This window comes from Chlamydotis macqueenii, chromosome 18, assembly GCF_036417535.1.
Source record: "Chlamydotis macqueenii isolate bChlMac1 chromosome 18, bChlMac1.mat, whole genome shotgun sequence".
In the NCBI taxonomy this organism is placed as follows: domain Eukaryota; kingdom Metazoa; phylum Chordata; class Aves; order Otidiformes; family Otididae; genus Chlamydotis; species Chlamydotis macqueenii.
Window position 1 is genome coordinate 6,957,125 of NC_141573.1, and position 12,472 is coordinate 6,969,596.

Genomic DNA, 12,472 nt, shown 5'->3' on the forward strand with positions numbered 1-12,472 from the left:
CTCCGAGCGCTCATGAGGACGGGTGTCAAATCAATCCCTGCAGAGGAGATGCCAAGTTAAAAAAAAAAAAAAAAAAAAAAAAAAAAAGAAAACAGAGGAAAGCAGCCAGCCATCTGCCAAACCAGCAATTTTCAGCTGGATTTCCAGAAACACTTCAGCTTTTAAAACCCCTCCTCTTCCACAAGCATAGAAAGCATTCGTGAGATGAGGTGCAAAATTCCTCTTTGACTTCAAAGGCATTTCTCCTGGCCGGTTACCCCCAAATCCTGGCACAACCCACTGGAAAGCCGGCGGGCAGCACGGCTCGACGCCGTTTTGTTGCCAGATGACGGCATCCCGCCGGCCGGGGCGCGGGCTGCTGTGCCAGGGGAGCCCCAGGGTGCCAGAGGGATGCTGGAAACGTGGTACTTGCCCATTTGGAAGTAGAGAGGAGGAGGAGGGACGAGCTGGAGGAGAGGAGGAATAAAATTTATGCTGCAGCAAAGGGAGGTTGTGTGGTTGGCGATGGCATCCTGCTCCTGCCGGGGTGGGTTACCTCCCTCTGCTCGCTCTGCAGAGATGCCAACACCCAGCAGCATCAGCAGGATGCAGCTGAGCCCCCAGTGAGGATGGGTGAGGCCCTTGGTCCAGTCTAGGCTTTGCTGGGACAGTTCAGAGCAAACCCCCTCCTCCTCAAATGCTGGTCTAAAGGCGTTTTCAAGGGTTATTTCTTGTGCTGTTATTAAAAATTCCTGCAAGCTGGGGTAGCTACAGCCCCAAGCACCCATGCTGGCAGCACCCACCCGACCTGGAAACGTTCCAGGCCAGGTTGGACGGGGCTCTGAGCAGCCTGATCTGGTTGGAGATGTCCCTGCTCCTGGCAGGGGGGTTGGACTGGGTGGGCTTTGAAGGTCCCTTCCCACCCAAACCATCCCATGGTTCTATGAAAACATGGCCCCAGCCGACCTCACCATCCCTCCGCCCCCGCCTGCTCCAGCCCAGCCCCGCCGTCGCCCCAGCATCGAGCAGCTGCCGGCCGCCCTCCTGCCAGCCCCACTCCCTGCAGGGTCGGGAGTCCCCAGTCCCAGAAAACCTCCCCACCACACCGCAGGTCCCAGGGGAAGCAGCGCAGCCTCACAAACCCCATCCTAGCATGGATGCAGGCACCGATTGCCTGGCCTTTTGCAAAGAAAACAAGACTGAGGCGGCTTTTCTCCAGCTTTATCAGGTCTCTGCACCCTTGGCAAAGCCAGGACGGGACGTTGAGCTGTTTGGAAGCGCTTAAGCTGGCCTTGTGGCACATTTTCATCAGTTGTGGTAATCAGCAGCTTTTTTGCATGCACTGTATATTAACTTAACGTATGTTACACTCCACCCTGCACTGGAAAAACACCGCGGCTGTTGTAACTGGCAACAGTCGAAAGCACTTGACTCCCAAGCCATCCAGGTGCTTTTGAAAATGTTACCCTGGGTTGCTATAGGAACCCTAAGAGTTTTCCCATCTGACTTCTCCATTAACGCTGGGATTTGTATTTAATTTGTTTTCCTTTTCCTCGGCGAGGAGCGAGCGCGTGTGCGGGGGAGGAGATGCTCCTCGGTGGGTGTCTGCTGGCCATGCCAAATCCAGCGCCGTGGACCACAGCTGGAAGGGCACAGAAGAACCAGCCAGGAGGCAGGTGATGCCCAAGGTGGCTCCACCAGTGTCCCCAGGCTGGCATGACCGTCTGCCTGCCCCTTGCCTTCCTGCAGGCAGAGGGGCCGAGGGGCTCACGGGCAGAGCATCCCACGCAGCTCCTGGGGCGAGGTGACGGGCAGGGAACAGGTGAAGTTGCTGCAGAGATAGGCGGTGGCTTTCCCGTCCTTCCTCTCCAGGGACGCCAGGAAAGGCAACTGGCGGTAGAGGAACCCAGCGCTGCCTCCATCTGCCAGCATCAGCACCTGCCGGAGAAGGAGCCGGGAGAGCTGGAGAACACAGCCAGCGCCTGCCAGCTGCTCCTTCCCTCCCCACAGACACACCAAGCACTGGCAGTGTCACCACAGTGTCCCCAGCCTGAAGATGGGAGGGGACAGGGAGCCCAGGGGACCTGTGCCAGCCCTCTGCCATGTCCCCATCACGCCCACGCCGCAGGAGCCCACGGTCCACACCTGCCCCGGCAGCTTTGCCTCCCTTTTCCCCTCCAGACACCCGGCAGCCGGGGATCAAGCACAGGGACCAGCACGTGCTGGCTCGGAAGGGATCGGCCCAAACCAGCCGGCTCCCTGGGACAGTCACACAGCCCAGGGACAGCCCCTGGCCCAGCTGCAGCCCAGCTCCTCCTGCCCTCCCGATGCTTCCCAAAAGCTCAGTGCAGTGGGTTGGGGACTCTCCTGGCTGACACGACAGCACCAGCCAGGGTGAAGATGGGCTGCGGTGATAATTAGCTGTTCTGAAAGGGAAAATGTTTGTTAAAGCCTCAGGGCTGGCGGGCTAATCAGAGAAAAGGCCGGGAGCTGGTAAGGAGCCTGGTGCCCACACAGATGTGAAGGGTGAGCAAAGCACAGACCCTTCCCGGGCCCAAGGCACGGCAGCAACATCCCATCGCCATGCATGGCTGTCCCTCGCCCGCCCCAGCCCCAACCTCGCGCGTGTGCCCGCTGCGGCACCTGCCGAGCACTGACACGCTCACCGCATGTTCACGCCGCTCACGCTGCCGAGGGATGCCGACGCCAAATGCTGCCGCCCACAGCACAGACATTTCCCACCGCAGCACCGCTCACCCGGTGCGCAGCATCCTCTGCCACCGGCCCCGGGGCCGGGAGCAAACCCAGCTCTGACACCCAGCAGGGACGCCCGTGCAGCCACCCCGTGCCTGGCAGGGGCTGCCCTCGCCCCTGTCTCCCCAGGGGGTCACTGTGTCCCCAAGCCCCCGCCCTGGATAACGGCTGCTGCCGTCCCATCTCGTCCCCCACCGCCCCACATCTCCCGCTCAGCCTCTGCCTTGACTCCAGCTCAGCCCATCTCCCTGCCTCCCTCCTGCTTCCCCCCCCAAAACCTCCTCCCCCTTTGCCTTTGTCTGGAATTAATTCCAGGAGTGATTAATTACCAATTCATGTCCAATCTGAAATTCATTATTCATTTTTCTCACAAGCTCCCTAAGGTCCTCTTGCAGGGCGAGGACGAAGGCAAGCGGCAGGCTAGCGCTCTGCAGCTGAGGAGATAATGGGATCCTTCATAATTACCCTAAAGACCATTAACAGGGCAGGGATCCATACCAGGAGCCGGGATCCAGCCCAGGCACAGGGATCAAACCCCCTCCGCTCCCGGCACCAGGATCCCCAGGGGAACAGCCGCCGGCATTGCCCCCGGAGCTCTCGCATCCCCGCAGCAGCTGCCTGCGGCAAAGGGCTCCTCCAGGCGCGGGGTCCGTTTAAACCCCGCGACCTCATTGCTGGTTTATCACCGACATCTCGTTACAGCAAGGATTGCAATGTGAGGTTTGTAAGGAATTAATTACTGGAACGACCTAATTAATTGTGTTCCTGCAGACGAGCCTAGCCCCCAGCGCCCTGCTGGCACCGAGGGAGCGGGGGCAGCAGGGGACACGGCAGTGACGTTTCCCCAACTCCTTGGCAAAGCCGATTCCCAAGCTGCTGCATCCCCGGAGCGGGTGACGTGGGGCTGCCTCGCCCCCGGCAGCCTCTCGGGATGGGGAAAGGAGAGCTGGGGGAAGCTGGAGGGGGTTGAAGCCGGGTGGGAAAAGGAGAACCCAGATCTCCATGCAACACAGAAAGAGGGATGGCTGCGGGGAGGGAGACCCTCTGAGCAGCGGGATTCTCCTCTCCTCCCTCCATCACCTCTGGAAGGCAAAGGGCCATCGCTACTGCCAGAAAACAGGCCGGCTATGGGGACTGAGCACGGCACTGGGGAAGCCCAGGTGGGCACCGCTGTCCTCGAGCAGCTCCTGAGCATCCCAGGGCTTTGCTCCCCCACAGAAACATCCATCCAGAGCACCCAGCTCTCCTCTTCCTCCATGGCCCAAGGAAGGCAACAACCTAGGGAAGAGGAGCAAGCATCCCCACCAGCCAGCTTGTTACCAGCTCAGCAGGAGGGAACGGAGCTGCACGGGAGGAGAGGGAAGGGTTGCACCATTTGCTCTGCTCAGGACCCTGAAGCTGCTGGCTGCTTCTCCCCACTGGAGCCTGTGTGGGCTCGGGGGACCGACGGCTGAATCAGCTGCAGGGAGTGGGAGCAGGTTATTAGCAGCGGTACTGGGCTCCCCACTGCCACCGCGGCGCCTCCCGTCCCTGCAAACTGGGTCACCTGCTGTAATCCTTCAAAGGGAGAGAGGAAGAGCGCAGGAGCAGAGGTCTCGCACACAGCACGGGGACCAGCACGGCCACGGGCGCTGCTAGATCGGAGATGGTGGAGGAAGGACTGGGAGCTGTGTCCCAAAAGGAAATGGTGCTTTGGCCCCAGTGCCAGCCGTGCTGCAGCTCAAAGTGCCAGTGCTTGGCACCAGGACCCCGACACGCGGGGATGAACCTGGTCCAGAGGCTGAAACAGAGTCCCCTTGCCCGCAGCCCAGCCCTGCTTCTGTCAGCTCGACAGCCTCGCCAAGGCGCGAGCCACCCATCCCTGGGGCAGGAATGCTGCTGACCCAACGCGACGGGTGCCAGCTGCCCTTCCCTGCCAGCTCCACGGACAGCAAACAGCTCCGTCCCCGCGGCAGCACGGCCCCGCCATGGGATGCACCGAGTGACACATCTCTGAGCAGGGACACAGAAGAGCAGAGCGAGGCGGTAACCCCAGTGCACAGCGACAGCACAGCTGGGGGCAAAGCTTTTGGGAAAAGCCAGCTCCCTCCAGCTGGGGGTACCCACAGCCGGAGCAAGGGCCGGCCTTGTCGCTTCCAGAGGATGCGAGGGTGGCTCCAGGCAGAAGGTGACCCAGACCCTGGCAGGATCCGCACCGGGCATGACACATCTACACTGGAACGAAAGGTTTTCCCTTGGGAGAGCAGCGCTGGGGACGCTGGGCTCAGGCTGAGAGCAGTGTAAACAGCCGGCAGTGACAGCAGCTGCTGCTGCAGCCGCTCCCCGGGCTGAGCTGTCAGCGCTCTGCACCAGGGAGAGGAGTGCAGGGGCTCCTATCCCCTGCGCTTACAGATCCAGGATAGGAGAGGATGCTCTCCAGAAGGGAGGTAGGACAGGGGAGGAGGAGGATGGATGCTACAGCCGTGCTGAGAGAAAGGATGAAGGCACCAGTAACGAGAGCAGCTGGCAGGGAGTGGCTACGCAGGGGGGCAGGGGAGGACTGGCACCTCTACCTTGTTTGGGCTGAAGACAGAGTGGACACAGCGCAGCATCTCTCTCGTGTCTGCTCCTTGAGGGTCCCCACAGATAACAACCTGTCCGTGGGTCACAGGAGGGAGAAAGCAGAGCTGTGACTGTACCCACACCACACCAGACCCCCTCCCTGTGGCAGGTCCCATAGGGAACACACAAGCCCCAGCCTGTACCTGTTTGAGGGTCTGATGGAAGACAGCGGTGGCCCGGGCCATCTCTGGCAGGGTTATGGGGATCTTCTGCAGCCTCTCTGAGAAGGCAGCCAAGATCTGCCCGGCTTTTTCCACCCACTCCATGTGGCCAGAGTAACAAGCTGCTCGGAGCAGGTTTGTGACAGTGACAGAGTTGGCGGTAGGCTCTGCTCCATCTTGGTCTGCAGGGGACACACGTCCATCAGCCCAATGCCTCACCACCCCACGGCTTGGTCCTCCAGCCAGGCACCACCCCTGCCCTCCCTAAGCTGCCCCACACCCCAACCCACGCAGAGCATGGCCAGGTCCCCGAGCTCACCGTCCTTCAGGCGCAGGAGCAGCGAGGGATCTCCAGCCTCGCTGGAGAAATAGGCAAAGCCCTTGGGATCCCAGAAGAGTTTGTCTTGCATGTGCTGGAGCTGCAGGGCCCACTCCAGCCAGCTCTGCTCCAGCGAGGCTTCATACAGGTCAAAGAGAGCCTGGATGACGAAGACGTAATCCTCCAGGAAGCCCTGGATGGGTACAGCGCTGCAGCGGCAGACGGGAAAGAAGCATCAGGGTCTCTACACTGGCCATGTGGGAAACATTCTGCAACCCAGCAACACCCTACCTACTGGTCTCTGCTACCCAAGGAGATGCCACCTCGGAGCTCAGGCCCAGGTTTGAGTATGGTTGAGCAGCAGTGGGGCAGGGGGAGCAGGGGAAGGCTCCTGCCAGCTTGGAAGATGAGGAATGGGAAAGGATTTGACCATAATTCCTACTCGCTGGGTGGGGGGCACTAATCCATCCCAAACTGCACCAGAGGTAGCTCTGCACAAGGCAAACAGCCTCCCTCCCTCCAAGTTCAGTCCTGCCGGGAGAGGAGGACAGGGACCACTGGGTGTCAGCTCCCGCAGGGTGGTCAGTAGGTCCGGAGATGCTCCCTGTACCACTGCTCACCTCTGCTCCACCGTGTTGTCTTCGCCCCGGTAGCAGCTCCGCAGCAACCTCCCACTGGTGGGGTCAAAAAGGTGTCTCTGCAGGAAGGCGGCTGCCTGAGCAGCGCGGCTCACGTACTCCTGCTCGGCCAGGGCCGCCCCAGCCTGGGCAAAGCCCGAGATCATCAGCCCTGTGTAGGCACAGACATGGGGGACAGGCTCAGGGGGGCACAAGGGACCTGCGGGGGTGTCACCGTCTTTCTTTCAAAGGATGCTCAGCGTGAAGCTCATCCTCCCTGAAGTTCGAAGCAGGTCAGGGCTCAGTCATCAGCTCTTCCACTCGGTTCAAACCACTGAGAAAGTCACCCACTGCCACCAAAGAGATGGATGGAACGCTGCAAGGCCAGCAAGAGCTAAGCCTTCGCTTGCAGGCAGAAACAAGGCTTAAAAGAGTCTTCCTATCTGGAGGACGTGATCTAACTCCAGCTCACGCAATCTCCAGACCCAGCCAGCCAGGCATTTACTGCTGGGAACAGTGCCTGGGGCGCTGCAGGGATTGCCTGCTGCAGGACCCCCGGACAGACGGACACAGCGCAGCAGCGGAGACGGGCTCTGCGCCCCTGAATCCCCAACCTGGGGAGCCAGGCTGAGCCAGGGGAAGAGTTTTGCTGCTCTCTGCTGGCAACAGGGGAGGAAAATAAAGCCAGAGCGATATCCCGACCCTCGGCAGCCCCATGGCTTGCAGGCGTGGGGCTGCTTCCCCCAGACACTCCCGCAGCCCCAGACCCCAGCCCACCCACCACCTCCCTGCAAGCCTGTCCAGTCCCAGTAGCACTGGTTGCTATAAGCCCCCAAAAACTTGCTGGCCCCGGGCAGCCATGGAGGGGTCCAGCCACGGCACACACACACCCACCCACCAGAGTTGAGCTGTCTCTCACCGTTCCAGGCCGCCAGCATCTTGGTGTCCAAGTGTGGCCGTGGCCGCTGCGCCCGGGCTGCAGACAGCCTCCGCCGGCCTTCTCGCAGCAGGGCACCCAGCCGCCCTGGCTCCAGCCCAAATTGGGCTGCTGTCAGCTCAGGGGAGCACCGGACAATAAGGACATTCTTGCCCTTCAGCTCCTGATGGGGGTCCTGAAAGGAGAGCCCCATTCTACCAACACCGCCATCCGAGGAGGGGTTGAACATCGCGTGTTTTGGGGATGCTCTGCCATCCTCCCACACCCAGGGGTGTGGGTCCCCCACCTACGCTCCCAGTACTGGGCAGGTCTTTGCTCTCCCTCACCTTCATGGGGCTCACGTTGCCGGTCTCCTTCACTCCGTAGTGGTACATGAAGACATCTCCCAGGGTTGTCCCCTCTGTGGCTCCCTCGACAAGGTCAGGAAGGAGAGTTCGGATTTCCTCAGCTGCCCACACACAGAAAGCTCCTTCTCGCTTCTCTCCAGAGGCAGCGGTCGGGTAGGAATCAGCATCTTCTGCGCTGTAGAAACCTCCTGACTGGGAAAAGAGCAACAGAGAGACCCTCCAGCTACCGGGACAGCATCTTCAGCCAGCTCCCCGTTACTGCTGGGCTGGCAATCGGGCCAGCGAGCCCCAAGCAGTGCCCCAGTCTGAGCTCAGCCAGGAAAGGCGGGAGGGAAAAGCGGCCCGGAACCACGTCCCAGGGCAAGGTAAGCGGCTCCCTTCGGTCCAGCTCAGGGAACAACCTACCTGGTCACTCAGGTCCCGTGAGACATAGAGCAGAATGTCTTGGGCAACGTCGGCAAAGAATTCATCCCCAGAGATCTGCGGGATCCACGGAGTGGATGTCAACGTTACGAGGGAGTCGGGGGAAGGCAAGAGACAGCAAGGTATAACAAGAGATTGAGATAATAGTTCAGATGATAACTCAGATTTAAAGAGCTGGCAAAGGAGGGGAAACACATGTGAACATCCAGGGATTTTAAATGCTGGATGGATTCAGAGTAAGATCTCTGATAGACATCTATGGGCACTGGAGAGCAACCCTGGAGTTACACCAAGGTCAGAGGCAGCAGCATGTGTTTGCTGACTTGCAAAAACCAGCCAGAAGGCTGTTCCCTCCCCATTACGCTCAAAACCCTGGGGCTAAACTGTCATGGATTTGTACAGCGTTTCTGGATGAAGACCAGCAGATGAAGGGAAGTACAGGACCGCTCCGTGCCCATGGGATAGGCAACATCTTGGGGAACAGGCTTCAAAGCTGCTCCCCAGACGAAGCCAGCCCTCCTCAGCTCACATGTGGTGTGCCAAGTGAGCCCCCCTCCGCAGAGGAACGCTGCAGCTGTACCTGAAATGCTCTGCTATACGTGGCTGCCAGCTGCCCCTGGTCGTACAGCATCTTCTCAAAGTGCGGGACGTGCCAGTGCTGGTCGGTGGAGTAGCGGTGAAACCCCTGCAAAGACCAAGTGGACATGTTTCCACCCCATATCTCCATCATACATCTCCACCCCACACCTCCTGGACATGACAGAGGTTTACCCCTGAGACTTTCCTCCTACCTGACCAATGTGGTCATGGATGCCCCCATGGGCCATCATCTTGAGGGTATGCAGAGCCATCTGTAGTGTCCGGGCACCTTCTGGAGTTGTTCGGTGCAGGGCCCAGTACGTGAAGAGGAAATTCAAATTCACTGAAATACAAGGAGAAAGTGGGAGGCTGTGGGGTGAGCTCTGCCCCCCCGGGTGCTGCCTGCCCCATGGCGGGGCTCAGAGCAGAGGCCAGACTGACCTGGGGTGGGGAACTTGGGGGATTCAGAAAAACCGCCGTAGTCCTCGTCATAGGAGTTGGAGAGCTGCTGGAAACAGGTGGCCATCACCTCTTTGGATGGTGGGGGCGACTCCTGGCCCCGCACACGGATCTCAGACCTGTGCAGCAATGCTTCCAGGATCTTCTGGCTGTTCTCCAACAGGGCATCTTTGTTCTCCTTCCACTAAGATGGAGAGTAAGAAAGTCAGTTCTGCCTCTTTTTGTCTCTCTTTCTGCTTCCTGCATTGCACCGGTCTAAACCACGCCTTCAGTTCTCGGTCCCCTTCTTACATCATCTCCAACCCATCTCTAACCCAGCCAAACCTCTGACATGTTCTCTGGGCTACGGTTTCTCATGCCTGTGTCTCTTAACTCGGTCACCCATCAAGCCCAGAGCAATTCCCCTGCTGCCCTTCTGGTTGAGCGCTATCTGCTAAGCCGTTGCTGCTCCGTACCTGCTCTGCGATTCGGAGCAGCACAGTCCGAAAGCCAACACGATGAATTCCATCTTCAGGAGGGAAGTATGTTCCCCCTACAAAGGGCTTGAGGTCTGGAGTCAGCCAGACACTCATCGGCCAGCCACCTCCACCGCTGGTGGCCTGAAAGACAAACCATGGGTGCACCAAGGTCACGCGAGACGCACCCTCTGTTCTGTACCCCTCTGGCACATCCAAGTACCTCACTTAAGGACAGAGCTGTGCTTCTCTCCACCCTTGTGACCATGCATGACCCCATTCACACAGGTTCTTCTTGCTTGAGGAACACGGCCATGAACCTCCCGAGCCCTGTCCATGCCTCCCTTACCTGCACGAAGGTCATGTACACTTTGTCCACATCTGGCCGCTCCTCACGATCCACTTTGATGCACACGAAGTTCTTGTTCAGAATCTCCCCGATCTCCTTGTTCTTGAAGGACTCCTCCTCCATCACATGGCACCAGTGGCAGGTGGAGTAGCCAACTGAAAATAAGCTCAGATGAGTGAGGAAGGGCCCTTTGCAGAGAGCAGGACACGTTATGGGGCGATCGCTCAGAGGCGGGGAACCCTGCTATGGGCCACAGCTGCTGCCCCCCTAGAGAAGAGATGGAGAACATGGCCTCCAGGGCCTCCTGGGTTCTCCAGCTCTTGCTCCTAAAATCTGGCCAAGGACTCTGGTCCTTGATACAGCACATCTTCAGAGAGCTAGGAAAGCATGTGGCCCTCTCTTGCTAGCAGAGAACTAGTGCCCAGCGTCCGTCCTTGCCTACGTGGCCACTCACACACCAGCTCAGGACGCAGCCCGGCTTATCTGGTCACCCCAGCACAACACGTGGAACACGAGATACGTCTTGTTTCTTTCTAGTTACCTGACAGGAATATCAGCTTGTTTTCTTTCTTTGCTTTATCAAAGGCTTCCTGACCCCAAGGGTACCTGCGGAGGGAAGACAAGAGAGGAGCTTCAGGGGTCACCGCTGCCAGAACCCAGGCTCCTCTACAGCTGCTTGAAAAGCTGCTGCCCAGTGGAGAGTCGTGAGGACAGCTTGGGTCATGGCTGGCTCAGGAGCACGGACCCCAAGCCCTCCAAGCCCCCCAAGCTTCACCTGCCATTGCTTCCACAGCAGCGAGTCCCTCTGCCCCACGGACACGAGGAAAGGAGGATCTTACCAGTCCACGGGGTTGTGAGCGTGCTGCAGGAGGTAAGGGGACTTCTCCTTAATCAGGCGGTTGGTGTGACAAGGGATGCCCGGGGGGCTGGTTGTCCCCCCCGTAGCCATGGTCACGATCCCCGTTAGAAACGTGCACCTGCGACGCCGAACAGGCTCATCGTTTCCTTGCTCGCCGGGAAAGCATGACACCCCAGACCAGCACCACTTCACCCCAGCTCCTGCAGGTGCCCGGGGTGGCCCCGAGACGGGGTGCTGCTCCCCGCTACTCGCTCCCCGTGCCAGGGGAACCGCTGTCAGCCCCAGGCCCACCTCCGTCCCACTCCCAGGACCCTACAAAGTCCTCCCCGCTTGCTGGAGGCTCAGGAAAGGCTGTTCTCCAGTTCGGCACGGGCACAGCCCGGGGGCTGCCAAACCCAGGGCTCCCTCCCACCAGCCTCCTTTGGGGGCACAGTCACCCCACAGCCATGGGTAAGGGAGCAGCATCTCCAGGATTTGACCCGTGTGTCCTCAGAGAGGAAAATCCTCTCCCGTGGGTGCACAGGTAGGTGTGGGGTTAGGGCGTGGGGTCAGGGCGGCGCAGGCTTTTTGTGGGGAGGGACAGGAGGGGACCAGAGAGATCGTCCTGCTGCCGGGCGGGATGCAGGGCTGGGATGCAGGGGCGCAGGGCTGGGATGCAGGGGCGCAGGGATGCAGCAGTGCACGGCTGGGATGCAGGGGCGCAGGGATGCAGGGGCGCAGGGATGCAGCAGTGCACGGCTGGGATGCAGGGGCGCAGGGATGCAGGGGCGCAGGGATGCAGGGGGGCAGGGATGCAGGGGGGCAGGGGGGCAGGGGCGCAGGGGTGCAGGGGCGCAGGGATGCAGGGGCGCAGGGATGCAGCAGTGCACGGCTGGGATGCAGGGGCGCAGGGATGCAGGGGCACAGGGATGCAGGGGCGCAGGGATGCAGCAGTGCACGGCTGGGATGCAGGGGCACAGGGATGCAGGGGCGCAGGGATGCAGGGGGGCAGGGATGCAGGGGGGCAGGGATGCAGGGGGGCAGGGGGGCAGGGGCGCAGGGGTGCAGGGGCGCAGGGATGCAGGGGCGCAGGGATGCAGGGCTGGGATGCAGCAGTGCAGGGCTGGGATGCAGGGCTGCAGGGCTGGGGCGCAGGGATGCAGGAGGGGGTGCAAGAGGGGCGCGGGAAGGGGGTGCAGGGAGTATGTAAAGTCATGCAGCGGGTACAGGGATGAAGGGAGGATTTCAGGGAATGCAGGAAGGGGGCAGGGAGGATTTGGGGAGGATGCAGGGGGACACAAAGGGATTCAACACAAACGTTGAGGACTACAGAAGGAGCGTAAGGGTGCAGCAAAGATTTAGGAGGGATTCAGGAGGGCGCAAGGGGGATTTGGGGGGGTGCAGGAGGCGTACAGGGCGTTGCAAGGGGGCAGGGAGGACGCGGGGCACGCAGGAGGGGCGCGGGCAGGATTTGGGGTGGGAAGGAGGCAGCGGCGCGCAGCACGGCCGCCCGCCCGCAACCGCAGCCATCTCCCCCCGCCCCCGGGGGCCGGACCCGCCCCTCCCCACTCCCCCCATCCGGTACCTGCGGGCCCGGCGCAGCGCCGCCGCCAACATGGCGGAGGGGCGGGGCGGGGCGGGGCGGGGCGGCCGC

At 60.7% G+C, this 12,472-nt stretch overlaps 1 protein-coding gene across 3 annotated transcripts; it reads right to left on the minus strand.

Moving 5' to 3' along the window:
* Positions 1–1,185: 1,185 nt before the first annotated feature.
* SPATA20 (spermatogenesis associated 20) lies at positions 1,186–12,457 on the minus strand. 3 transcript variants are annotated; one of them, XM_086762355.1, is made up of 17 exons: positions 12,404–12,457; positions 10,820–10,957; positions 10,522–10,586; positions 9,981–10,135; positions 9,632–9,775; positions 9,159–9,360; positions 8,930–9,060; positions 8,719–8,823; positions 8,121–8,195; positions 7,695–7,907; positions 7,351–7,543; positions 6,435–6,603; positions 5,815–6,023; positions 5,478–5,677; positions 5,286–5,366; positions 3,063–3,167; positions 1,186–1,917 (listed from the first exon to the last, which is right to left on the minus strand). In XM_086762355.1, exons 1-17 carry the CDS (start codon positions 12,433–12,435, stop codon positions 1,747–1,749), a joined length of 2,388 nt encoding a protein of 795 aa, XP_086618481.1. In that variant the 5' UTR covers positions 12,436–12,457; the 3' UTR covers positions 1,186–1,746. The 3 variants fall into 3 exon arrangements, with proteins under 3 accessions (XP_086618481.1, XP_086618478.1, XP_086618480.1); XM_086762352.1 differs by lacking the exon at positions 3,063–3,167; XM_086762354.1 differs by lacking the exons at positions 3,063–3,167; positions 5,286–5,366.
* Positions 12,458–12,472: the final 15 nt, after the last annotated feature.

Excerpts from the sequence above, each read along its gene's own strand:
- SPATA20 (XM_086762355.1), bottom strand. The coding sequence starts at position 12,435 with ATGTTGGCGGCGGCGCTGCGCCGGGCCCGCAG. Across the intron at positions 3,168-5,285 it reads CTGTCTTCAGCCCAAACAAG|CTGCAGAGCGCTAGCCTGCC; the intron begins GTAGAGGTGCCA and ends TTATCTCCTCAG. Across the intron at positions 1,918-3,062 it reads TTCAGATTGGACATGAATTG|GTGCTGATGCTGGCAGATGG; the intron begins GTAATTAATCAC and ends CTTCTCCGGCAG.